Raw genomic sequence first — 26,555 nt, 5'->3', positions numbered from 1 at the left:
TAAAGATAGAATTTTTTTTTTTTTTGAGATGGAGTCTCACTCTGCTGCCCAGGTGGGAGTGCTGTGGCGCAGTCTTGGCTCACCGCAACCTCTGCTTCCTGGGTTCAAGTGATTCTCCTGCCTCAGCCTCCTGAGTAGCTGGGATTACAGATGTGTGCCACCGTGCCTGGCTAATGTTTTAAAAAAAATTTTAATAGAGACAAGAGTTTCACCATGTTGGTCACGCTGATCTTGAACTCCTGACTTCGTGATCCATCTGCTTTGGCCTCCAAAGTGGGATTACTGGTGTGAGCTACTGTGCTTGGCCAAGGCAGACATTTTTATCAAACAGCTTCAGTGTTTGTGTGAAGTTGATAAAATTAACACAAAAACAAAATATGTATCTAATACATGAATTGGTGTTATAGTTGTAACTGTTGCTCATCTGTTTTCAATTTCCTAACTGTTCTATTGCTATCTCATAAAATCTGCTTTGTTAACTCTGCCATCCACGGAGATATTGATCATTTAACAGAATTCATGCAATGGCTGGGCTCAGTGGCTCACACCTGTAATCCCAGCACTTTGGGAGGCTGAGGAGGGTGGGTCACCTGAGGTCAGGAGTTTGAGACCAGCCTGGCCAACATGGCAAAACACTATCTGGACTAAAAATAAAAAATTAGCTGGGCACGGTGGCAGAGGCCTACAGTCCCAGCTACTTGGGAGGCTGAGGCAGGAGAATCACTTGAACCCAGGAGGCAGAGGTTGCAATGAGCCAAAATCATGCCACTGCACTCCAGGCTGGGTGACAGAGTGAGACCCTGTCTCAAAAAAAAAATAAAAATAAAAAATTCAAGCAATGTGGTAGTTAGAAATAGATGTCAGAGTAACTTGGTATCATCAAGAATATTAAAGTAAGATAATGATTCTTAACTGTAAGAAGTTCTCTCCTAAAGTTTTACATAAAACCCTTCTAATTTGAGGGACAAATCACAGCTTTTCTTGCCTTCTTTTAAATGCCATGAAAAATGCCATGACCACAGCCTCTGCCTCTGTTATATAGTAAACCCATGGCATTGTTTGATTCAACCAACCGTGAATTGAAAATATTGTACAATATTCTCAGGATTTTTTTTTTTTTTTTTGAGACTGAGTCTCGCTCTGTTGCCTAGGCTGGAGCGCAGTGGCACAGTTTCGGCCCACTGCAGCCTCTACCTCCCGGGTTCAGGCGATTCTCCTGCCTTAGTGTCTCGAGTAGCTGGGATTACTGCCAGGCGCCACCATGTCCAGCTAATTTTTGTGTTTTTGTTTTTGTTTTTTTTTTTTTTTTTGAGACGGAGTTTCGCTCTTGTTACCCAGGCTGGAGTGCAATGGCGCGATCTCGGCTCACCGCAACCTCCGCCTCCTGGGTTCAGGCAATTCTCCTGCCTCAGCCTCCCGAGTAGCTGGGATTACAGGCACGCACCACCGTGCCCAGCTAATTTTTTGTATTTTTAGTAGAGACGGGGTTTCACCATGTTGACCAGGATGGTCTCGATCTCTCGACCTTGTGATCCACCCACCTCGGCCTCCCAAAGTGCTGGGATTACAGGCTTGAGCCACCGCGCCCGGCATTTTTGTGTTTTTAGTAGAGACGGGGTTTCACCATGTTGGCCAGGATGGTCTCCATCTCTTGACCTTATGATCTGCCCGCCTCAGCCTCCCATAGTTGGGGATTACAGGTGTGAGCCACCATGCCCAGCCAATATTCTCAGGATTTGAAACCTGTGGATACAGAGCCCAGCTGCATTAGTTAAGATCTTTGATGGATCCTATGCACATGCTGATTTGAGCCCACTCCTTATTAGTGGTCTTTGAAGACTGGAAGTGTTAGCTGTTTTGATTTTTGTTCATCCCAAAGTAACAGGAAGACTATAAAACTTTTTTTCAGTATAGTTCCTACTGAATAGTTATCTAATGGCTCCTTTAATTAGAATGGAACTCTCCAGTTTCAAGGCCAGCATTGTATGCAAAAGGCCACCACCCAAAGTATTTGGTTCTTTTTTCCCTGATTTATTAAAAAAAAAAATTGGTGATTTATAATTGTGTATATTTACGGGTACAAAGTGACGTTATGATTCATGAATATAAGGTAGAACAATTAAATCAAGCTGGTTAATATGTCTGTCACCTCATACTTATTTTTTATGGTGAGACTGCTTGAAATTTACTCACAGCAATTTTTTTTTTGAGACTGTCTAGCTCTGTCACACAGTCTGGAGTGCAGTGGCACCATTTTGACTCACTGCAACCTCCACCTCCTGGGTTCAAGCAATTCTTCTGTCTCAGCCTCCAGAGTAGCTGGAATTCCAGGGTTGTGCCACCATGCCTGGCTAATTTTTGTATTTTTAGTAGAGATCATGTTTCGCCATATTGGTTAGGCTGGTCTCGAACTCCTGTCAGGTGATCCACCTGTCTTGGCCTTCCAAAGTACTGGGATCACAGGCATAAGTCACCACGCCCAGCAACTCATAGCCATTTTGAAACCTGGAGTACACTATTATTAACTATATTCACCATGTTGTACAGTAGATGTCCAAAAAAACCCCTCACTTATTTCTACTACAACTTTGTATTCTTTGATCATCTCCCCATTTCTCCTATCTTCTCCCAGCCTGTTACTACCATTCTGTTCTCTGCTGCTGAGTTCTGTTGTTTTAGATTCACAAGTTAAGCAACAACATGCAGTATTTCTCATTCTGTGTCTAGTTTATTTCATTTAGCATAATGTTCTCCAGTTCTGTCCATGTTGTCACAAATGAAGAATTTACTTCTTTTTAAGGCTGAATAGTATTCCATTGTTTATGTGTACTACATTTTCTTTGCCCATTCATCTGTTGATGGACACTTATGTTGATTCCATATCTTGGCTGCTGTTAATGATGCTGTAATAAACTTGGGAGTGCAGACATCTATTAGACAAATTGATTTCAAATATTTTGGATAAATACCCAGAAGTGGGATTGCTGGATTGTGTATCTGGTTCTTTAGCTGTGACTTGCCTCTTGGGTCTTTGAGCCAGTGATTGGTTCTGCAGGTTCCATTTTGAATAGGATTTGTGCTAGTGACAGCATTTAAAGCTTATGGATGGCCGGGCACCATGGCTTACGCCTGTAATGCCAGCACTTTGGGAGGCCAGGGCAGGTGAATCACCTGAGGTTACGAGTTCCAGATCAGCCTGGCCAACATGGTGAAACCCTGTCTGTACTAAAAATAAAAAATTAACCAGGCGTCGTGGTGTGTACCTATAATTCTCCCAAAGTGCTGGGATTATAGTTGTGAGCCACCATGCCCGGGCTGATATGCTGACTTTAAAATGAAAGTATGGAAATTGGAAAGATTGCTGATAAGTTTAGGAAATAATAAATAAGATTTTAGGCCAGTTCTGTGCTAACTAGTTTTGTGATGTGGGACAAATTATTGAATTTCTCTGTGACTGTCTCCTTATCTGGCAAATGAATTATGTCAAATTCTGTTTTCTTCTTTCTATTCTTTTTTCCTTTTCTTTCTTTCTTTCTTTTTTTTGTTTTTTGTTTTTTGTTTTTTTGAGATGGAGTTTTGCTCTTGTCATCCAGGCTGAAATGCAATGGCATGATCTTGGCTTACTGCAACCTTCTCTGGGGTTCAAGCGATTCTCCTGCCTCATCCTTCTGAGTAGCTGAGATTACAGATGCCTGCCACCATACATACCTGACTAATTTTTATTTCTTTTATTTCTTTTTTTTTTTTTTTTTTAAAAAGACGGGGTTTCACCGTGTTGGTCAGGCTGGTCTTGAACTCCTGACCTCAGGTGATCTGCCCGCCTTGGCCTCCAAAGTGTTTGGATTACAGGCGTGAGCCACTGCGCCTGGCTGCCTGACTAATTTTTTTGTATTTTTAGTAGAGATGGGGTTTCACCATATTGGCCAGGCTGTTTTTGTTTTAAATGAGACGTAGTTTCAACTCTGTTACCCAGGCTGGAGTGCAGTGGCATGATCTTGGTTCACTGCAACTTCTCCTGGGTTCAAGCAATTCTTCTGCCTCAGCCTCCCAAATAGGTGGGATTACAGGCATGTGCCACCACGCCTGGCTAATTTTTCTGTTTTTAGTGGAGATGGCATTTAACCAGGCTGGTCTTAAACTCCTCACCTGTGGTGATTCACCTGCTTTGACCTCCCGAAGTGCTGGGATTATAGGCATGAGCCACCACACTTGGCCTCATACTTTTGATTTAAAATCAGTGCATCGGCCAGGTGCAGGTGGATCATTTGAGGTCAGGAGTTTGAGACCAGCCTGGCCAACATGTTGAAACCCTCTCTATACTAAAGATACAAAAAATTAGCTGGGTATGGTGTCAGGTGCCTGTAATCCCAGGTACTAAAGATATAAAAAATCACCTGGGCATGGTGTCATGTGCCTCTAATCCCAGATACTTGGTAGAATGAGGCAGGAGAATCACTTAAACCCAGAGGCGGAGGTTGCAGTGAGCTGAGATAGCGCCATTACACTCCAGCCTGGGTGACCAGAGTGAGTCTCTATATTGGAGGAAAAAAAAAAACCAAAAACCGAGTAACAAAAGTATGGAAGGTGGAAAGCTAATGAGTTTAAGAAATAGTAAATAAGATTTTAGGCCAGTTCTGTGCTAACTAGCTTTTGTGATGGGGGCAAATTATTGAACTTCTCTAAGACCGTGTCCTTATCTGGCAAATGAATTACATCAAATTCTATTTCATTCTTCCTGTTCTTGCTTTTCTATTAGGTGGTAGAATGTGGCATACTCAGATGAACCGAATGTGTTTAAATTCAGTCTTGATTCACTAAGATCTTTCAGACTCTACTGGCCTGAGCTGCAAGCTAAATACCTTTCCTGGCTTCTTGATTTACAGACTGCTTCTCCCTTTTTCCAAGGGCATTTTATTCTTTATAGACAAAGTAGCTGCAAGCTAAATACCTTTCCTGGCTTCTTGATTTACAGACTTCTTCTCCCTTTTTCCAAGGGCATTTTATTCTTTATAGACAAAGTATGCTAGGTTTTTGTTCACTGATGAATAGGAAAGCTGTAAGCTGGCCAGTTTTCCCTCAGACACTTGTTTAAGCCTAGAAATAATCTAGAGAAAAAAAAAGTACTGGCAATGTTTGAGAAGTATAGCAAAGGTTACAAGCTTGAGCTGTAAAGATCTTTATTGTGACTGTATTGTTAAAATATATATGCTAAAAGGTAATTTATTGGAATATTGATGACATCCTTTAAACATTGTACACACAAATTTTTTCAGTCATATTCGTTTTACCGTTCCTAAACTGTAGAGTTGCCAATTTTTAAGTTTTTGTGGGATTTAGTTTTTGTTACCTATTTCATTCTAAACCTATTATAATACTGGTTATTTCACAAGTGCCATAATATACCTCAGCAGCCTAGAACTAATTCTGCAAACCTTTTCTACAGAATTTAAGATTTTATTCATGTGCATGGCATAGAAGATGAATTCTTCCACCTCCACCATGAGTGAAGAGCCTGATGCTCTATCGGTAGTTAACCAGTTACGGGATCTAGCAGCAGATCCATTAAACAGAAGAGCCATCGTCCAGGATCAAGGATGTCTGCCTGGCCTTATTTTATTTATGGACCATCCCAACCCTCCAGTCGTCCACTCGGCTTTACTCGTAAGTTGCCTTTAGTAATTTCAGTCTCTGCTTTATCTTTGCAGTTAAGGAGAGAATTCGGAAAAAGTGTTAGATGACATGGTAAAAAACTGAGAGACCAGTTAATTGTATTTATATGTGTAGAAACATATATGTGTGATCTGTTTACAAAAATGGTAACATGCTATATTGCTTTTATCCTTTTATTTATTATTATTATTATTATTATTATTATTTTTTTTTTTGAGACGGAATTTCGCTCTTGTTACCCAGGCTGGAGTGCAATGGCGTGATCTCGGCTCACCGCAACCTCCGCCTCCTGGGTTCAGGCAATTCTCCTGCCTCAGCCTCCTAAGTAGCTGGGATTACAGGCACGTGCCACCATGCCCAGTTAATTTTTTGTATTTTTTTTTAGTAGAGACGGGGTTTCACCATGTTGACCAGGATGGTCTCGATCTCTTGACCTCGTGATCCACCCACCTCGGCCTCCCAAAGTGCTGGGATTACAGGCTTGAGCCACCGCGCCCGGCCTATTTATTATTTTCTGAGACAGAGTCTCCTTCTGTCGTGTAGGCTGGAGTACAGTATGGCAGGAACTTAGTTCACTGCAATCTCCTGGGCCCAAACCATCCTCCTTGACCTCAGTAGCTGGGATGATAGGCACACACCACTATGCCAGGCAAATTTTTGATATTTTGTAGAGACGGGGTTTCCCCATGTTGGCCGGACTGGTCTCAAACTCCTGAGCTCAAGTGATCCTCCCACCTCAACCTCGCAATGTGTTGGGATTACAGCAGTGAGTCACCATGGCTGGCCCTGTTTTTATTCTTTAATATGAATAGTATCATACTACATGCTTGAAATGTTCTACCACTTCCTTTTCATTTAACACTCTTGAGAATTGGATCATATTATACACATAGACACTCAAAGAGCCACTTATTTTGTTTTTATTTTATAGCAGCTTTTTAAAATGTAAGCACACAGCATCATACAATTCACTCATTTAAAGTATACAATTAAGTGGTTTTAGTATGTTCATAGAGTTGTGCCACCATCACCACAACTTTTTATTTTTTATAGCTAATTTTTTTTTTTTTTCTTTTTTTAAGTAGAGACAGGATGTAGCTCTGTTGCCCAGGCTGGTCTCAAACTCCTGGCCTCAAGTGATTCTCCTACCTCAGCCTCTCAAAGTGCTTAGATTACAGATGTGAGCCACTGTGCCTGACTCACCACAATTTTTTACCTATTGCTCTCCAGACCCCCACACTCCCTATCCCTAGGCAACTACTAATCTACTTTTTGTTTGTCTATATTTGCCCATTCTGGCAAAAATACCTATATATGTTGTATACAAATAGGGCCAGGAGTGGTGGCTCACACCTGTAATCCTAGCACTTTGGGAGGCTGAGCTGGGTGGCTCACCTGAGGTCAGGAGTTCGAGAACAGCTTGGCCAACATGGTGAAACCCCATCTCTACTGAAAATACAAAAAAATTAGTTGGGCCTGGTGGCAGGTGCCTGAAATCCCACCTACTTGGGAGGCTGAGGAAGGAGAATTGCTTGAACCTGGGAGGCAGAGGTTACAGTGAACCAAAATTGTGCCATTACACTCCAGCCTGAGTAACGAGTGAAAATTCCATCCCCTGCAAAAAAAAGTTGTTAAAAAAAATTAACGTTACGGAATTTTTATCTATTGTCCTTTATTAAGGACTCATGATAAAATTCCCCATTTAGTCTAATTTCACAGTTTTGTACAGAAGGTGTATAGGCTTTTCCTTTTGGGAAAAAAATTCTATTTTGCCTTCACAGAATTCACAGAATGAAGTTTAGCAGCCAAAAGACACATTGGTATAAGAGAACAGTAGTAACAAATGGGAAAAATGGCACAGCTCCTAGTTTGGATTCTATTTCAGTAAGAAATGCAGTAAGGATGAGAAGAAAGAGGGTGTTGGCTTATAGATAGGGTCTTGGGGCTGAAGGAAGGAAGTCTCTCTCTCTTTTTTTAATAGACCATGTCTAAATTCAGAGGGCAAGAGCTACTAGAATGGGAGAGGTTTGAGGGGAAGGCTTTCATACTTGCAGAAAATAGGAAAGATTTGCTGACTGAGGAGAATGGTAAAGTTGTTGAGTAGTGTTGAGGGTCTCATAATTTGGGTAACACTGAATTGATATGATTCAGGCCTGCTATAGGCTCAGAGAGCCAGATAGTTGTATTTGTCCAGAGTTTTTACTTGGCCAGGTTGAGTTGGGCAGAATAATTGTGCAAGGGAGTTTAGGATCTTGGCAGGACTGGTTGAAATGATATACTGTAGGTGCTAGGCTGAATAGGAAGGGAAGTAAAAAGTTATGGAGGGATGGAGCTGAGAAGAAGGATCAGTGGGTGAAAATTCCCAAGAGGCAGAAGAACAGATTTTGTTGTTGCTTCTGTTTTTGAGATGGAGTCTCACCATGCCACCCAGGCTGGAATGCAGTGGTGTGATCTTGGTTCACGCAACCTACACCTCCTGAGTTCAAGTGATTCTCCTGTCTTAGCCTTCTGAGTAGCTGGGATTACAGGCCTGCACCATCATACCTGGCTAATTTTTGTATTTTTAGTGGAAACGGGGTTTCACCATATTGCCCAGGCTGGTCTCAAACTCATGACCTCAGGTTATCTGCCTGCCTTGGCCTCTCAAAGTGCTGGGATTACAGTTGTGAGCCACCGTGCCTGACCATCAAGTGTGTTGTTTTTATGATTTCCTTTTATCGTCATTGTTAGCTTATTAGTATACCCTTTTGTTTTTATTTTAGTTTATTTAGTGGTTGCTGTAGGTTTTGCAATAGACATCTTTAACTTATTACAGCCTACCTTTAAATGAATCATACCCTTAACATATAGTATAAGAATCACACAAGAGTGTATTTCCATTTCTTCCTCCCATCTTTTGTGTTATTTTTTGTCATACATTTTACTTCTACATATGTTTAAAAACCTACAGTAGATATATTTTTGCTTTAAACAGTCAATTATCTTTTAAAGAGATTAAAAATTTAAAAACGTCTTTTTTTTTTTTTTTTTTGAGATGGAGACTTGCTCTGTCACCCAGGCTGCAGTGCAGTGGTGCCATCTTGGCTCACTGCAACCTCTGCCTCCAGGGTTCAAGTGATTCTCCTGCCTCAGCCTCCCTTGCAGCTGGGATTACAGGTACCTGCCATCATTCCTGGCTAATTTTTTTTTTTTTTTTTTTTGAGACGGAGTTTCGCTCTTGTTACCCAGGCTGGAGTGCAATGGCGCCATCTCGGCTCACCACAACCTCCGCCTCCTGGGTTCAAGCAATTCTCCTGCCTCAGCCTCCTGAGTAGCTGGGATTACAGGCACGTGCCACCATGCCCAGCTAATTTTTTGTATTTTTAGTAGAGACGGGGTTTCACCATGTTCACCAGGATGGTCTCGATCTCTTGACCTTGTGATCCACCCGCCTCAGCCTCCCAAGGTGCTGGGATTACAGGCTTGAGCCACCACGCCTAGCCTTCCTGGCTAATTTTTGTATTTTCAGTAGAGACGGGTTTCGTCATGTTGGCCACGCTGGTCTTGAACTCCTGAGCTCAGGTGATCTGCCACCTCAGCCTCCCAAAGTACTGGGATTACAGGCATTGAGCCCCCATGCCCAGCAAAAAAAAAAAAAAAGTCTTTTATATTTTCCTTCATTTTTATGTTTCTGATGTTCTGTATTCCCCAATATAGATTCATTTTTCTTTTTTGGGTTTTGTTTTTATTTTGAAACAGGGTCTCAGCTGGGCATGGTGGCTCATACCTGTAATCTCAGAACTTTGGGAGGCTGAGGCTGGTGGGTCACAATGTCAGGAATTTGAGACCAGCCTGACCAACATGGTAAAACCCCATCTCTACTAAAAATACAAAAATTAGCTGAGCATGGTGGTATGTGCCTATAATCCCAGCTACGCAGGAGGTTGAGGCAGGAGAATTCTTGAACCCGGGAGGTGGAGTTGCAGTGAGCCTAGATCGCGCCATTGCACTCCAGCCTGGGCAACAGAGTGAGACTCTGTCTCAAAAGAAACAAGGTCTCACTCTAATGCCCAAGCTGGAGTGCAGTGACACAATCATGGCTCACTGCAGCCTTAACCACCAGGGTCAGGTCATCCTCCTGCCTCAGCTGCACAAGTAGCTAGGACTACAGGCTGATACCACTGTGCCTGGCTAAGTTTTTTGTAGAGACGGGGTTTCGTTATGTTGACCAGGCTGGTCTTGAACTCTTGGCCTCAAGTGATCTGCCTACTGCAGCCTCCCAAAGTGCTGGGATTACAGGTGTGAGCCACTGCGCTCATTCCCCAGTATAGATTCAGATTTCTTCTGGTGTCATTTTTTTTTCCTGTCCCAAGAACTTCCTTTAATATTTCTTGAAATGAAGATTTCCTAGTGACTTCTTTTCCCTATTACTTTAAAAGAGTTTGTTCGGCTGGGTGCGGTGGCTCATGCCTGTAATACTAGCACTTTGGGAGGCCAAGGCGGGTGGATCACCTGAGGTCAGGAGTTTGAGACCAACCTGGCCAACATGACAAAAACCCATTTCTACTAAAAATACGAAAATTAGCTGGGCATGGTGGCTGGCACCCGCAATCCCAGCTGCTTGGGAGGCTGAGGCAGGAGAATCGCTTGAACCTGGGGGGAGTGAGGGGCAGAGGTTGCAGTGAGCTAAGATTGTGCTGTTTCATTCCAACCTGGGCAAAGGAGCAAAAACTCCATCTCAAAAACAAAAAGGATTTTGCTCTGTTATCTTCTAACGTGTATACTTTCTAGTAAGAAAACTGCTGTAATTCTTATCTTTGTTGTTCTTTTACGTAATGCCTTTTTCTGGCTTCTTCTGAAACCTTATTACTGATTTTCAGCAAATGATTTTAATGTGTTTGATATGGATGGTGGTCTTTGCTTTTGTTTTTTTTTTTTGAGATGCAGTATTGCTCTGTCGCCCAGGCTGGAGTGCAGTGGCATGATCTCGGCTCACTACAGCCTCCACTCCCAGGTTCAAGTGATTCTCCTGCCTCAGCGTCCCAACTAGCCGGGATTACAGGTGTGTGCCACCATGCCTGGCTATTTTTGTGTTTTTTAGTAGAGACGGAGTATCGCCATGTTGGCCAGGCTGGTCTTGAATGCCTGACCTCAAGTGATCCATCTGCCTCAGCCTCCTGAAGTGCTGGAATTACAGACATGAGCCACTGGGGACCTAGCCCCCCACTTTTTTTTTTTTGAAGACGGGGTTTCACCATGTTGGTCAGGCTGGTCTTGAACTCCCGACCTCAGGTGATCCACCCACTTTGGCCTCCAAAATGCTTGGATTACAGGCGTGAGCCACCATGCCCAGCCTACCTAGCATTTTAAAAAAATAAAAAAAAATTTTTTTGAGATGGAGTTTCATACTTCTTGTGGCCTAGGCTGGAGTACAATGGTGCAGTCTTTGCTCGCTGCAACCTCCACCTCCCGTGTTGAAGCAGTTCTCCTGCCTCAGCCTCCCAAGTAGCTGGAATTACAGGCATGTGCCACCATGCCTGGCTTATTTTGTATTTTTAGTAGAGACAGGGTTTCTGCATGTTGGTCAGGCTGGTCTTGAACTCCTGACCTCAGGTAATCCACCTGCCTCAGCCTGCCAAAGTGCTGGGATTACAGGTATGAGCCGCTGCGCCCAGCCAGGAACTTTCATTTTAAAGAGTAGATTAGCTTCTACAGCTAAAAGGATCTTTTCTTCCCTAAGGAAGAATTCTGAATTATCACATTTAAAGGATTTTATTCTAAAAACAAAAACCTGTTTTCTCTTTTTTTTCTTGCAATAAGTTAGTAGTAGTTTTAATTTCGAATAGTCTGGTCAGATGTATTAACTTATTACTGTTTCTGTTGTAGGCTCTTCGATACTTGGCAGAATGCCGTGCAAACAGAGAAAAGATGAAAGGAGAACTGGGTATGATGTTGAGCCTACAAAATGTTATACAGAAGTAAGTACAATAGATAGTGTCTCATTTATTTATAACTTATTTTACTTGCTTAGAGGGTTTCACTATGTTGCCCAGGCTTTCCAAAGTGCTGGAATTACAGGCATGATTACTACTTTTATTGGATTACTATGTTTTAATGTCCTTAGTTAATTATTTTTAATCGTTTAACTGGCTGAGGCAGGAGAATCACTTGAACCCAGGAGGCAGAGCTTGCAGTGAGCCAAGGTTGCACCACTGCACTCCAGGTTGGCTGACAGAATTTTTGAGACTCCGTCTCAAAAAAAATGTGACTAGTGACTCTATTTCCATCATCTCAGAAAGTTCTAATGTAGAGTGCTGCTCTAAAATTTTTCTTGTTTTTTTATTTTTTGAGACCAGGTCTCACTCTGTTGAGTTGGCTGGTGCAGTGTTATCTCAGTGTAGCCTCTGCCTCCTGGACTCAAGCTATCCTCCTGCCTCAGCCTCCTGAGCAGCAGGGACTCAGGCCATCATGCCTGGCTAATTTTTGTTTGTTTGTTTGTTTGTTTGTTTTGAGACGGATCACTCTGTTCCCCAGGCTGGAGTGCCATGGCACAGTCTTGGCTCACTGCAACCTCTGCCTCATGGGCTCAAACAATTCTCCTGCTTCAGCCTCCTGAGTAGCTGGGATTACAGGCGCCCACCACCATGCACGGCTAATTTTTGTGCTCTTAGTAGAGACAGGATTTCACCATGTTGGCCAGGCTGGTTTCGAACTCCTGGCCTCAAATGATCCGCCCATCTCAGCCTCTCAAAGTGCTGGGATTACAGGCATGAGCCACCGTGCTAGCCTAATTTTTGTCTTTTTTTGTAGAGATGCAGTCTCAACATGTTGCCTAGCCTGGTTTCGAACTCCTGGACTGAAGTGATCTTCCTGTCTTGGCCTCCCAACATGCTGGGATTACAGATACGAGCCACTGTGCTCAGCTGCTTTACAGTTTCTTTCTTTCTTTTTTTTTTTTTTTTTTTTTTTTTGAGATGGAGTCTCACTCTGTCGCCCAGGCTGAAGTACAAAGGGCTCATGATTTCAGCTCACTGCAACCTCTTCCTCCCGGGTTCAAGTGATTCTCCTGTCTCATTCTCCCTAGTAGCTGGGACTACAGGCAGGAGTCATTGCCTTCAGCCTGCTCTGAGATTTCTTTGCTTAATTGCATATAGGGCTTTTTTTGTGTTTTGGATTATTTTTGTCTCGTAGACTATTTTCTTAACAGATTTTATTGGCGAATTACTGAGTCAAAGATGTAAATATCTTTGTCTTTGTATCTCTGTTAATTTTCTTCAGATGATACCAATGATGCTTTTACCAGCAGTTGCCTTTTTATTAGATTTTTCCAAATATTGGAATGGTTTCTCCATATCATAGTTCTCCTACCCTGTTTAATTTAAAATCAGCTTTAAAAGTAATTTAAACATCTGTGTTGAGACTGATAGAAAATGGATGGTTTGGGTGGGGACATAATTCCACTGAAATTGATTCAGAAAACTTTTTACTTGGATTTTTCTGGTGAGATACTTTACATTAGATTCTTTTAAAATTTTTTTTTAATTATTATTTTTTAAGACAGGGTTTCACCATGCTGGCCAGGCTAGTCTTGAACTCCTTACCTCAGCTGATCCGCCCGCCTCGGCTTCCCAAAGTGCTGGGATTACAGGCGTGAGCCAGTGCGCCCGGCCTACATTAGGTTCTTAAAGGAATTAATTAGTAGCCTTAATTGGCTAAGAACTACTTTTATAGTTATGTAAAACAGAAAGATAAAAATTTCATATTTTAGTATTTTAATACGTTTTGTCACTATTGCTTTATTAAGAAACATAATTAAAAAGTATGGGAATAATCCATGTTTTTAAAAAAGGTATGACAGTTACTAGTTGCATGTTTTATTTTTTTTTATTATTTATTTTTTATTTTTTATTTTTTTGAGACGGAGTTTTGCTCTTGTTACCCAGGCTGGAGTGCAATGGCGCGATCTCGGCTCACCGCAACCTCCGCCTCCTGGGCTCAAGCAATTCTCCTGCCTCAGCCTCCCAAGTAGCTGGGATTACAAGCACGCGCCACCACGCCCAGCTAGTTTTTTGTATTTTTAGTAGAGACGGGGTTTCACCATGTTGACCAGGATGGTCTCGATCTCTCGACCTCGTGATCCACCCGCCTCGGCCTCCCAAAGTGCTGGGATTACAGGCTTGAGCCACCGCGCCCGGCCTGCATGTTTTATTATATGTTGTGATGATTCATATTTTTAGTTGATGCAAAACTATTGACAATGGAAAGGAGTAACAAAAATACCGGTTTTCTTTCTTTTTTTCTTCTTTTTGAGACAGAGTCTTGCTCTTGTCCCCCAGGGTGAAGTACAATGGCACGATCTCAGCTCTGCAACTCCGCCTCCTGGGTTCAAGCAGTTCTGCCTCAGTTGCATAAGTAGCTGGGATTATAGGCACCCACCACCATGCCCAGCTAATTTTTTGTGTTTTTAGTAGAGATGAGGTTTCACCATGTTGGTAAGGCTGGTCTCGAACTCCTGACCTGAGGTGATCCACCTGCATCAGCCTCACATAGTGTTGGATTATAGGAATGAGTCACCGTGCCTGGCCCTGTTTATTTTTTTTCTTAAATTCATAAATTTCTCTAATCATTATATCTTAATGTTCTTTATAAGTTGTTCTTGGCTAATATTTAAAATATCTGAGGATTGCAGTGACTTTTCAATAAACTCTAAAACAGCTATCAAGAAAAATGCTGAGACAACTAACACAAATTAGTCTTTTTGATAGCTTCCTATAACACAGAGCTAAAGTCACTCAAAGTAACTGATCCCTATGGTCAACAGTGGCTTAGAAAAGCACGTGATACAGTAATTGAGTGTCTGGAATATTGTCAGATTATCAACCCTGGAATTAAAGCTCTAAATAACTAGAACGTATGCAATCTGAATATCAGAAACTGAAATATTCCTGCTCATTCGATAAATAACTTGCAAACATTTTTGTTAGGTTCTATGGAAGTTACAAAAAGGATACATTCCTCCTCTTAAAGAGTTTATATGTGTATAAAAAATAGAAAATTTAGTAGTATAAGTACAAACATAGTATTCTGAATACAAAGGGAGAATTGGGTTATTACATAGAGGCTTCATATAGAAGGTGTTGGTCAAGCTGTGCCTTTAAGCGTTGAAATAAGAGTCAGAAAGCCTTTGGTCTGGGTGAAACTCTTCTAGCTAAGGAAAGGCCTGAACAAAATTTAAGAGTAGAAAGTATTCTAGAACAAAGAACATATAAAAATGCATGTCTTTGTAGGAGATGGCCAAGTGTCATAGTCAACCCAAACAAGAATCAAAGGACAAAATGAACTGATGGAGTCAGCCAATTTTAAGGCCTTGAGTTTACATTAAAAGGTTTGGACTTAGTAGAGCCCATTGGTCGGTGAAATGAGGATTCTTTTCTTACAGTTAAATGTACTTACTGTTTGTTCAATTTCACTACTAAGTGCCATTAGAGCTGGGTACGGTGGCTCATGCCTGTAATCCTAGCACTTGAGAGACTGAGGTGGGTGGATGATCTGAAGTCAGGAGTTCGAGACCAGCCTAACTAACATGGACAAACCCTGTCTTTACTAAAAATACAAAAAATTAACCGAGAATGGTAGTAAGTGCCTGTAGTCCCAGCTACTTGGGAGGCTAAGGCAAGAGAATTGCTTGAATCAGGGAGGTTGAGGTTGTGGTGAGCCTGGATCGTGCCATTGCACTCCAGCCTCCTTCTCAAAAAAAAAAAAAAAAAAAAAAAACCATTAGACTGTGCTGTCCAATGCGGTTAGCCACTCACTGTGTGTGGCAATTTAATTAAAGGTAAATAAAATTTCTTTAGTTGCACTAGCCACATTTCAAGTGCTCAGTAGCCTCATGTGAGTGGAGACTGCAGCTTCTGCAATAATCTTTCTATCGTTGCAGAAAGATTATTGGACATCATGGCCCTAAATGTTGATGTGGGGGATCTATAGTAGGATTTAAAAGCTCAAGAATGAAAACTTTTGTTTGAGCTGTTGTTTTATGATAAATACATAATTTGTAGTATGTAAAAAATATAAATTAAAAAACTGAATTGGTTTCAGCATACAAAGAAATCTTGAAATTAGTTGGTAATATGACTGATTCTATTCCAATTTGGTTTCTCCTTTTGAATTTTTGTATGTTGTATTTTCTTTTTTTTTTTTTTTTTTTTTTTTGAGACGGAGTTTCGCTCTTGTTACCCAGGCTGGAGTGCAATGGCGCGATCTCGGCTCACCGCAACCTCCGCCTCCTGGGATCAGGCAATTCTCCTGCCTCAGCCTCCTGAGTAGCTGGGATTACAGGCACGCGCCACCACACCCAGCTAGTTTTTTGTATTTTTAGTAGAGACGGGGTTTCACCGTGTTGACCAGGATGATCTCGATCTCTCGACCTCGTGATCCACCCGCCTCGGCCTCCCAAAGTGCTGGGATTACAGGCGTGAGCCACCGCGCCCGGCCTGTTGTATTTTCTTAAAAGTCAAGGTACTGGCCGGGCGCAGTGGCTCAAGCCTGTAATCCCAGCACTTAGGGAGGCCGAGGCGGGTGGATCACGAGGTCGAGAGATCGAGACCAACCTGGTCAACACGGTGAAACCCCGTCTCTGCTAAAAATACAAAAAACTAGCTGGGCGTGGTGGTGCGTGCCTGTAATCCCAGCTACTCAGGAGGCTGAGGCAGGAGAATTGCCTGAACCCAGGAGGCGGAGGTTGCGGTGAGCCGAGATCGCGCCATTGCACTCCAGCCTGGGTAACAAGAGCGAAACTCCGTCTCAAAAAAAAAAAAAAAAAAAAAAAAAAAAGTCAAGGTACTTTCAAATTGAGAGTTGAATGTTAGTGATAATCCAGGAACATGTTACAACCTGATCTTGTTAGTTGATTTTGTATGTAATTATTTTGACTAAATGTGTGGTTTTTGTTTGTTTGTTTGTTCGTGAGATGGAGTGCAGTGGCGTGATCTCGGCTCACAGCAACCTCTGCTTCCTGGGTCCGAGGATTTCTCCTGCCTCAGCCACCCGAGTAGTTGGGATTACAGGCATGTGCCACCATGCCCAGCTAAGTTTTATATTTTAGTAGAGACGGGGTTTCGCCATGTTGCCAAGGCTGATCATGAACTCCTGACCTCGAGTGATCCACCTGCCTCGGCTTCCCAAAGTGCTGGTGGCATGAGCCACCTTGCCCAGCCAAATGTGTTTTTATACGCCTATAGTGATGGATATTGAATCTTAATGAGCCAAAAGTTTAAAATGAAATTAGAAGATTGTTATAGATAAGTTGCTTTTTCTATATTATTGGTTATTCTAGGATTCACTGCTATTGCTTTTAAATTGAACAAGGAATTACAGTGAAAGAAACAAGGCTCCTTATAGTTGAGAAACAAAATTAATCAGTAGGCTAATTTGTATGTGTTTCTTTTCAAGAACTACAACTCCAGGAGAAACAAAACTTTTGGCCTCTGAAATCTACGACATTCTTCAGTCTTCCAGTATGGCAGATGGTGATAGTTTCAATGAAATGAATTCACGTCGAAGGAAAGCTCAGTTTTTTCTGGGAACTACAAACAAACGTGCCAAAACAGTGGTTTTGCATATAGATGGCCTTGATGATACGGTAAGATTTGTTAGATGGGAAAGAGAAATCGTGTTTACTAAAGTTTCTTCAGTGTCACTTGCTAACAGTCTTTAAGAATAAATCCTAATATCAGTATTTTACTGATATAAAGAGTCATTTTTTGCTAACGAGGTCAGTTAAACATAGGATGTAAGAATTTAAAATATTTATGCCCCTAGGGCATCAAAATATTTGAAGCAAAACTGACAGAAATGGGGAGAAATAGACAAATCCACAGTTACAGATTTTAACACAACGCTCTCAGTACAGGAAGCATACAGAAAATCAGTAAGAATATAGAAGACTCAAATAATACTATGAACCAATTTAAACTAACATGATATATAAAATATATATGTCATACATATTAAATATATATAATACATATTGTGTGTGTGTGTGTGTGTGTGTGTGTGTGTGTATTTTTTTGTTTGTTTTGTTTTGTTTTGTTTTTGAAATAGAGTCTCACTCTGTTGCCCAGGGCTGGAGTGCAGTGGCACAGTCTTGGCTAACTGCAAACTTTACCTCCTAGGTTCAAGCAACTCTCCTATCTCAGCCTCCTGAGTAGCTGGGATTATACGCGTGCACCACCACAACACCCAGCTAATTTTTGGGTTTTTAGTAGAGATGGGGTTTCACCATGTTGGCCAGGCTGGTCTCAACTCCTGACCTGCCCTGGCCTCCCAAAGTGATTACAGGCATGAGCCACTGTGCCCAGCCCTAATTGATATTTGTAGAACACTCTACCCAACAACAGGATGATCATTCTTTTCATGTGCGCATGGAACATTTACTAAGATAGACAATACTGTGGACATAAAACAAGTATTATGAAGTTTAAAAGGATTAAAATAATACAAAGCATGTTGTATTATCTTTTTTTGTTGTTGTTGAGACAGAGTCTTGCTCTGTGGCCTGAACTGGAGCACGGTGGTGTGATCTCAGCTCACTGAAACTTCTATCTCCTGGGTTCAAGCAATTCTCTTGCCTCAGCCTCGTGAATTGCTGGGATTACAGGTTCCTGCTACCACACCCAGCTAACTTTTCGTATTTTTTAGTAGAGACCAGGCTGGTCTTTAACTCCTAACCTCAGGTGATCCACCCACTCCCTACACCCAAAGTGCTGGGATTACAGGCCTGAGCCACCTTGCCCAGCCCAAACCATGTTCTTTGAGCACAGTGAAGCAAATTAGAAATCAGTAACAGAAAGATATCTGAAAAATTCCCTCCAAATATGGAAAACTAAGTGACACATTTATTTCCTTTTTTTTCTTTTCTTTTTTCAGGGACAGGGTCTTGTTCTGTGGCTCAGTCATAGTCTATGCAGCCATGAACTCCCGGGCTCAAGTAATCTTTCTGCCTCAGCCTCCTGAGTAGGTGGAACTACAGACATGTGCCACCATACCTGGCTAATTTTTAAATTTTTTACAGAGATGGAATCTTGCTATGTTGCCAGATCTTGAACGCCTGGTGTCAAGCAGTCCTCCTGCCTCAACCCTGCAAAGTGCTGAGATTACAGGCATGAACCACTGCACCCAGCTAAATAGCACGTCTCTTTTTTTTTTCTCTTTTTTTAAATAGTACATCTCTAATCTGTGAGTCAACAAATAAAAGAGAATTAGCATTTTGAACTGAATACAAATGAAAATGAACTGAATAAAGTGAAAGTGTAATAAAAATGAAAGTGAAATATAAATGAAAGTGTAGTTGAAATTTGTTGGAAGTAGTTAAACAGTGTTTAAAGTGGAAATTCATTAGCATCAGATGTCTATAACTGTTTATTTACAAAAAAGAAAGGATATCAAGTCAGTGACAGAAGCTTCTACCTTAAGAAAATAGAAGCAGCTGAAGTGGGATTGCTGGAGCCCAAGAATCCAAGGTTATCTGTGATTGTGTTACTATATTCTCCAGCCTAGGCAACAAAAACCCTGTTTCAAAAAAAAAAAAAACTAGAAAAAGAAGAGCAAATTAAAGTCACAACAAGCAGAAGAAAAGAAACAAATGTTAGAGAAATGAAAAACAATAGAGAAAACCCAATGAAATCAAAAGCTGGTGTTTGACATGATTTTTAAAATTGATAAGCCTCTAGTCAAATGGATCAAGAATAAAAAAAAGTCATAAATTATCCATATCAGAAATGAAGGAGGATACTGCTATAGATCCTACAGACATTAAAAGGATAAGCCAGGCACTGGGGTTCACGCCTGTAATGCCAGCACTTTGGGAGGCTGAGGTGGGTGGATCACTTGAGGTCAGGAGTTTGAGACCAGCATGGCCAACATGGTGAAACCCTGTCTCTACTAAAATAAAAAAATTAGCCAGGTGTGATGGCATGGGCCCGTAATCTCAGCTATGTGGGAGGCTGAGGCAGGAGAATTGCTTGAACCCAGGAGGTGCAGTGAGAAGAGATCATACCACTGCACTCCAGCCTGGGTAACAAGAGCAAAACTCTGTCTCAAAAAAAAAAAAAAAAAAAAAAAGATAAGTGAATATTTTAAATGCCTTTATACCAATAAATTTGATAATGTAGATGAAACAGGAAAATTTCTTGAAAGACAGATTACCAAAGCTCATTCAAGAAGAAACAGATGACCTGATTAGTATTTTTTTTTTTTTTTTGAGACCAAGTTTCGCTCTTGTTGTCCAGACTGGAGCACAATGGCATGATCTTGGCTCAGCGTAACCTCCACCTCCCGGGTTCGAGGGATTCTCCTGCCTCAGTCTCCCGAGTACCTGGGATTACAGGCATACCCCGCCACGCCTGGCTACTTCCGTATTTTTAGTAGAGATGGGGTTTCTTCATGTTGGTCAGGCTGGTTTCGAACTCCTGACTTCAGGTGATCCACCTGCCTTGGCCTCCCAAAGTTCAGGAATTACAGGCATGAGCAACTGTGCCCAGCCTAGTTTTATATCTACTAAAGAAATTGAATTTGTAACTAAAAATTGTTCCATAAATAAAACTTAAGGCCCAGATAGAAGCGTGTTTTCCAGTGACTGGAAATCATTGGTTTTTAATTTTTTAAATTGTGAGACAGAGTTTTGCTCTTGTGGCCAGGGCTGAAGTGCAATGGGGCACGATCTTGACTCACTGCAATCTTTACCTCCTGGATTCAAGGGATTCTCCTGCTTCAGCCTACTGAGTAGCTGGGTGGGATTATAGGCATCCACCACCACACCCAGCTGATTTTGTATTTTTAGTAGAGACGTGATTTCTCCATGTTGGTCAGGTTGGTCTCAAACCCCTGAACTCAGGTGATTTGCCCGCCTCAGCCTCCTAAAGTGCTGGACCTACAGGCATGAGCCACCACACCTGGCCTTAATTTTTTTTTTTTTTTTTTTAATGGAGTTTCTCTTGTTACCCAGGCTGGAGTGCAATGGTGTGGTCTTGGCTCACTGCTACCTCTGCCTCCTGGGTTCAAGAGATTCTCCTGCCTCAGCCTCCCAAGTAACTGGGATTACAGGTCCCCGCCACCATGCCCAGTCATTTTTTTTTTTTTTTTTTAATTTAAAAGAGATAGGGTTTTGCCATGTTGGCCAGGCTGGTCTCGAACTCCTGACCTCAGGTAATCCACCCTCCTTGGCTACCCAAAGTGCTGGGATTACAGGCGTGAGCCACTGTGCCTAGCCTTAAAATTTTATTTTATCTTTATCTTTAGTTGTTTAATTCTAGAGGATAAATCTGGTCCCTGTTAATTCATCTGTACTGCAATTGGAAGTTCCCCTGAAGTTAACTTGTGCAGAGATAAGTTATGTAACTTTACATATTTAGGGTTGGTAAATATGTAAACTTTACATATTTAGCAGTTGGTAGATTACCACTTACTTCTTTAGCTATGTGCCAGATAGGTTACACTAGATTATTAACAGCTTTTTCTAGTTGTGTTTAGGTGCTTAGGCTCAGGATTTGGGGTATAGTAAATAAGCTTGAGAAAAAGCCTTCCATATGCATATTGTCAGAGCCACATCAGTTTACAGCTATCTTATTGAAAGTGGAGTTACAAGACAGTTTCTAGAAAGTAAGTTCTGATAAAGGTAAATGGATTCAATGGAAGATCTTTTTTTTTTTTTTTTTTTTTGAGACGGAGTTTCGCCCTTGTTACCCAGGCTGGAGTGCAATGGCGCGATCTCGGCTCACCGCAACCTCCGCCTCCTGGGCTCAGGCAATTCTCCTGCCTCAGCCTCCTGAGTAGCTGGGATTACAGGCACGTGCCACCATGCCCAGCTAATTTTTTGCACTTTTAGTAGAGACGGGGTTTCACCATGTTGACCAGGATGGTCTCGATCTCTCGACCTCGTGATCCACCCGCCTCGGCCTCCCAAAGTGCTGGGATTACAGGCTTGAGCCACTGCGCCCAGCGGAAGATCTTAAGATATATAAAAATCTCCAATACCATGAGTTTAATTTTAATGAATAAGAATAATACAGTTTCTTTTTAAAGCTAGCACAAATCAAATAATAAAACCCAGCAAAGCACACACAAAAATATAGGCTAGCCAGGTGTGATGGCACATGCCTGTAATCTCAACTGTATGAGAGGCTGAGGTGGGCAGATTGCTGGAGCCCAAGAGTTTAAGACTAGCCTAGTCAACATAGACTCTCAAAAGGAACAGCAGAAACCAAACAAATATATAGGCCAATATATAGTAAAAACATGATTGCCAAAGTTCAAAATGAAATATTAGCAAGTTAGTACTATATGTACTATAATGTTACCATTTTTTGGTGACATAGCCTGGCACTAGTGATAAGTTTATTTCATCGATTCTCTCATTCATTTCTGACAACCAGCACAGAGAGATGTATATCATTATCTTTTTTTTTTTGGAGACAGAGTCTCACTCTGTTGCCCAGGCTAGAGTGCAGTGACATAATCTCAACTCACTGCAACCTCCGCCTCCCAGGTTCGAGCAATTCTCCTGCCTCAGCCTTCCAGCAGCTGGGATTACAGACATCCACCACAATGTCCGACTAATTTTTTTTTATTTTTAGTAGAGATGGAGTTTCACCGTGTGGCCAGTCTGATTTCGAACTCTTGACCTCAAGTGATCCACCTGCCTCAGCTTCTCAAAGTGTTAGGATTATAATAGAAAGGGAAGTTGAGTTTAGAATGGTCAAGTAACTCACTGTTTCCTCTACTTATGTAACTTTAGCTTAGTCAATATTTGGACTAGGTAGTGTGACTCCTGAATTGAACTTTTTTTTGTATGTTTTTGAGATAGAGTTTCGTTCTTTTGCCCAGGCTAGAGTGAAGTGGCATGATCTCGGCTCATTGCAACCTCTGCACCCACCCTTCCCTCTCTGCCCTCGTTCAGTGATTCACCTGCCTCATCCTCTCAAGTAGCTGGAACTACAGGCACCTGCCACCACGCCCAGCTAATTTTTTGTGTTTTTAGTAAAGATGGGTTTTTGCCATGTTGGCCATACTGGTCTCCAACTCTTGACCTCAGGTGATCCACCTTCCACAGCCTCCCAAAGTGCTAGGATTACAAACATGAGCCATTGTGTCTGGCCAAGAATTGAACTTTTAACCACAATATTATAATTTCCTAGAAATAATCTAAACAATCTAGTTTTATCCTGGAGCTGTAAATATCAATTAACATAATGAAATATTCCAGCATAATATCAATAAGTCAATAATTTGATAATTTGCTATTGATATAGCTGTAAATATAGAAAACTCAGGAGAATGATCTGAAATTTCTTAAAAATATTTTAAAAATCCAGTGACATTATTAAATATATGGAAATTAGTCACTTCTTGAAAGAGGAAAAGTAGTTTTATTCTCCCAAACAAAACAAAAAACTAGGAAGAGTGCAGGGATATTTTTTGTCTTTTTTTTTTTTTTGAGACGGAGTTTCGCTCTTGTTACCCAGGCTGGAGTGCAATGGCGCCATCTCGGCTCACCGCAACTTCCGCCTCCTGGGTTCAGGCAATTCTCCTGCCTCAGCCTCCTGAGTAGCTGGGATTACAGGCACGGGCCACCACACCCAGCTAATGTTTTGTATTTTTAGTAGAGACGGGGTTTCACCATGTTGACCAGGATGGTCTCGATCTCCTGACCTCGTGATCCACCTGCCTCAGCCTCCCAAAGTGCTGGGATTACAGGCTTGAGCCACTGCACCCGGCGTCTTTTGTTTTTTTAAAACTTATTCACCAGTGTGATAGTAGCAAGGGTATTCTTTTTTTTTTAAATTAATTAATTTATTTTTGTTAGCAAGGGTATTCTTAATAAGAAAATACAAGACTTAATAAAAAATTAAAGGTCTTCGGTGCTATAAGAAGACTGGAATAAATGGAATGAAATGCTTGTTTCTGAATGTTTGTAAGGATGTTAGTTCATCCTAAATTTTTAGACTTAATACCAATCAATCTGATGATTTTGGAACTTTATTTCCCAGTCTAAAAGTTCACATGATATAGAATGTACTAATTTTTACAATAAAAAGGAGCACCTGATGTTAGGCATTATTTTAGATACTAGGGATACAGCGATGACCGAAACAAGTACAACTTTTTGCTCTCGGAGCCAGCATAGTTGGAGGAGGCAGACAATAAGCCTGCTAAAAAAGCGTGTTAATTTATGTTGAAATAAAGTTAAATTGGACTTATGAATCTCATTTCTCACTGTCACATGTGGTTGGCATTTAGTACCAGACTGTACCTCTGGCAAATTAGGCAAGTTGTTTTTCAACTTTTCACTTTCCCCACATTTAAAATAAGGGATCAGATTAATATTCTAATTCTTAAATTTATTTCGTGACCTTTGTGTCACTTTGAAGTTTACCTGGTGTTGAATAGGTGGAAGAGATAAACATGGAGCTATTTGGCACCAATCCTCTAAGGGGGCTTCACCAAATGCAGACTCCTGCAGAGAAGAGTTCAGATGCAGTGCATTAGATGAGCCACCAGGGGCTTGTGCTGTGCCACAGACTGAGGTATCCCAGGTCTTCCCCTGAACAGTGTTGAAATGCAGGAGCAGGGCGATGAGCAGCGGTGTGAGCAGTTGTTTTAAAGGGTGTGGAACTAAGCTTGAAAACTGGATATAATCTAGAGACTTGAGCCAGGGGTCAATTATAGATCGACCCCTCAGAAATATAAATCAAAATCTGGTCTTAATATAGAAGATGTAGAGAGCGTGATTTGGTGTGTGGGCCAAAGGTGGAGCGAGCTATGAGGAGAAAAATGCAATTACTTTTTCCATTTTCACTTTGGATCTTGTATTGAGATGACCCTTGATGGTCAACTGGATATGTCTGACAGACAAATACAAGTAAGAAAGTCGTATTGGAGTTAGTGATGTTTGTGATGGCTAAAGTGAAGAGAATAGTCTCCTGAGGGGTGAAGCAGAAAGTCAGTCAGTTTAGGCACTGGACTTTGGAGTTAAGGTGAGACATAGCTGGAATAATCAGTGTGATAAGTGGAAGACTAGGATAATGTAGACCCTGCATTGAAGCATTAAAGCATTAAAGGGTACATGTTGTGTTTTGAAGAGTATCAGGAAAATGAGAACCCCACAGAGGGTATGTCTAACCCTTGAGAATGCAATAGTAACCATGAGAATGCCGTAAATGAATGATGCAGTGATATTTATAATACCAGGTAATTCAGGGAATAGTGACTTAAACACTGAATGCTCACTAATTCTAACTTCAGTCTGTTAGAATTTATCCCTGGAGATTTTTAGGCTAGAGCAGGGGTCATAAGCCTTTTCTTTATAGGACCAGAAAGTAAATATTTTTGGCTTTGCAGACCACAGTGGTCTCTGTCATAACTACTAATTCTGCCTTAGTATGGAACTAGTCTCAGATAATATGTAACCAAATGGGTGTGCTTGTGTTCCAATAAAACTTTATTTACAAAAACAGCTGGTGGACTATAGTTTTCCCTTCCCTTGAGTTAGAAAAACCTCTGCTTTTCTGCTTTTTGGCCTTTTTTCCCCTGCATTGTGTTCTATTTGTTTTGTTTTGAGACAGTCTCACTTTGTTGCCCAGCTTGGAGTGCAATGGCACAATCTAGGCTCACTTGCAACCTCTGCCTCCCAGGTTTAAGTGATTCTCCTGCCTCAGCCTCCTGAGTAGCTGGGACTGCAAGCACGTGCCACCATGCCCAGCTAATGTGTTCTGTTTTATTTAAGATGTAATTTAACATTGGCTAACTTCTTTCTGATAAAAATTATTAAAACTCCATACTATTATTAAAGCTTTAAAAATTCAGCAGGAATTGCTATTCTGTTGATTTGTAAACTTTAAAAAAAAAAAAAAAATTGACTAAGCACCCTCCACTCTGTGCCCTGATGTAAGATGTTAAAACTGAAATAGTTCGTTTGCTCTCTTCACCGCCTCCCCAAAATATAGTGTGGTTTTAGCTGATTTATTACCTATTTACCTGTTTTTGTAACGGTTTGCTTTTATTTTTTCAGTCTCGGAGAAATCTATGTGAAGAGGCTTTGTTAAAAATTAAAGGTGTTATTAGCTTTACTTTTCAAATGGCTGTTCAAAGATGTGTGGTGCGAATCCGTTCGGATTTGAAAGCTGAGGTAAGTATTTGAAATGGCTGAATATGTTTGAGATTATAGGTAAACAAATCAATTTCAAAATTACTCCTTTTTATCCTGGCTTAGGCTTTGGCATCAGCGATAGCATCAACCAAGGTTATGAAAGCTCAGCAAGTTGTGAAAAGTGAAAGTGGAGAAGAGGTAAAAGTTATATTTAGTTTTCTTTATATCGAATTTGCTCTCGATTATTTTTTATGGCTAGCAGTTTGCCAGTATTTCTAAATAAATAGTGCCAAGTATGTAAGGATGTGTTGTTTCTTGGTTAATAGTTAACTGTTTTAGAAATAGATCTTTTGTGGATATCAGAGTCTGCTCTTGCTGATTTTATATGGAAATAAAGGATATGTGGCTTCCTTGCATTTATCTTTAAATACTTTCTTCCTAACCTTAACTAATCTTGACAATCCAAAAAATCAAGGTATAACTACTTGGCAAGTAAATAGGGTGAAAATCCTTGTCTGTTGCTACTCTTTTCACTAGCTTTGTGATGGGAGAAACAAATCTATTCCTTGAGCTCATTTGGGTTTCCAGCTCATAGTTGGGAGTTCCATGGCTCTCCAGTGGCCTGCAGTGGCTAGATGCTTGCTTTAGTCATGATTACTCAGACAGAGGTTGCTCATTTACTCCTAGAATTTCAGCAGATTAACTTCTGAGTTCTCATGTACTCTGCTTACTCCTTTCTGTACTTACACAGTGCTAAGCAGTT

General features: G+C 41.2%; 1 protein-coding gene across 3 annotated transcripts in view; it reads left to right on the top strand.

Moving 5' to 3' along the window:
* Positions 1 to 26,555, top strand: part of ARMC1 (armadillo repeat containing 1) — a 48,183-nt gene that overhangs the window by 4,086 nt on the left and 17,542 nt on the right. Inside the window, exons 1-6 of one of the 3 annotated variants that reach the window (XM_074386701.1) lie at positions 5,499 to 5,661; positions 8,705 to 8,826; positions 11,536 to 11,627; positions 17,101 to 17,290; positions 25,715 to 25,831; positions 25,916 to 25,990. In XM_074386701.1, coding sequence (XP_074242802.1) covers positions 5,595 to 5,661; positions 8,705 to 8,826; positions 11,536 to 11,627; positions 17,101 to 17,290; positions 25,715 to 25,831; positions 25,916 to 25,990 — 663 coding nt within the window. In that variant the 5' untranslated portion in view covers positions 5,499 to 5,594. Of the gene's footprint in view, positions 1 to 5,443; positions 5,662 to 8,704; positions 8,827 to 11,535; positions 11,628 to 17,100; positions 17,291 to 25,714; positions 25,832 to 25,915; positions 25,991 to 26,555 lie in introns of those variants that run through there. The other 2 variants (XM_039464920.2, XM_039464921.2) reach the window with 2 other exon arrangements.

The sequence above is a fragment of the Saimiri boliviensis genome, chromosome 15 (assembly GCF_048565385.1).
Source record: "Saimiri boliviensis isolate mSaiBol1 chromosome 15, mSaiBol1.pri, whole genome shotgun sequence".
In the NCBI taxonomy this organism is placed as follows: domain Eukaryota; kingdom Metazoa; phylum Chordata; class Mammalia; order Primates; family Cebidae; genus Saimiri; species Saimiri boliviensis.
The sequence above is the reverse complement of the archived record's forward strand: the minus strand, read 5'-3'. Positions and strand labels throughout refer to the sequence as shown.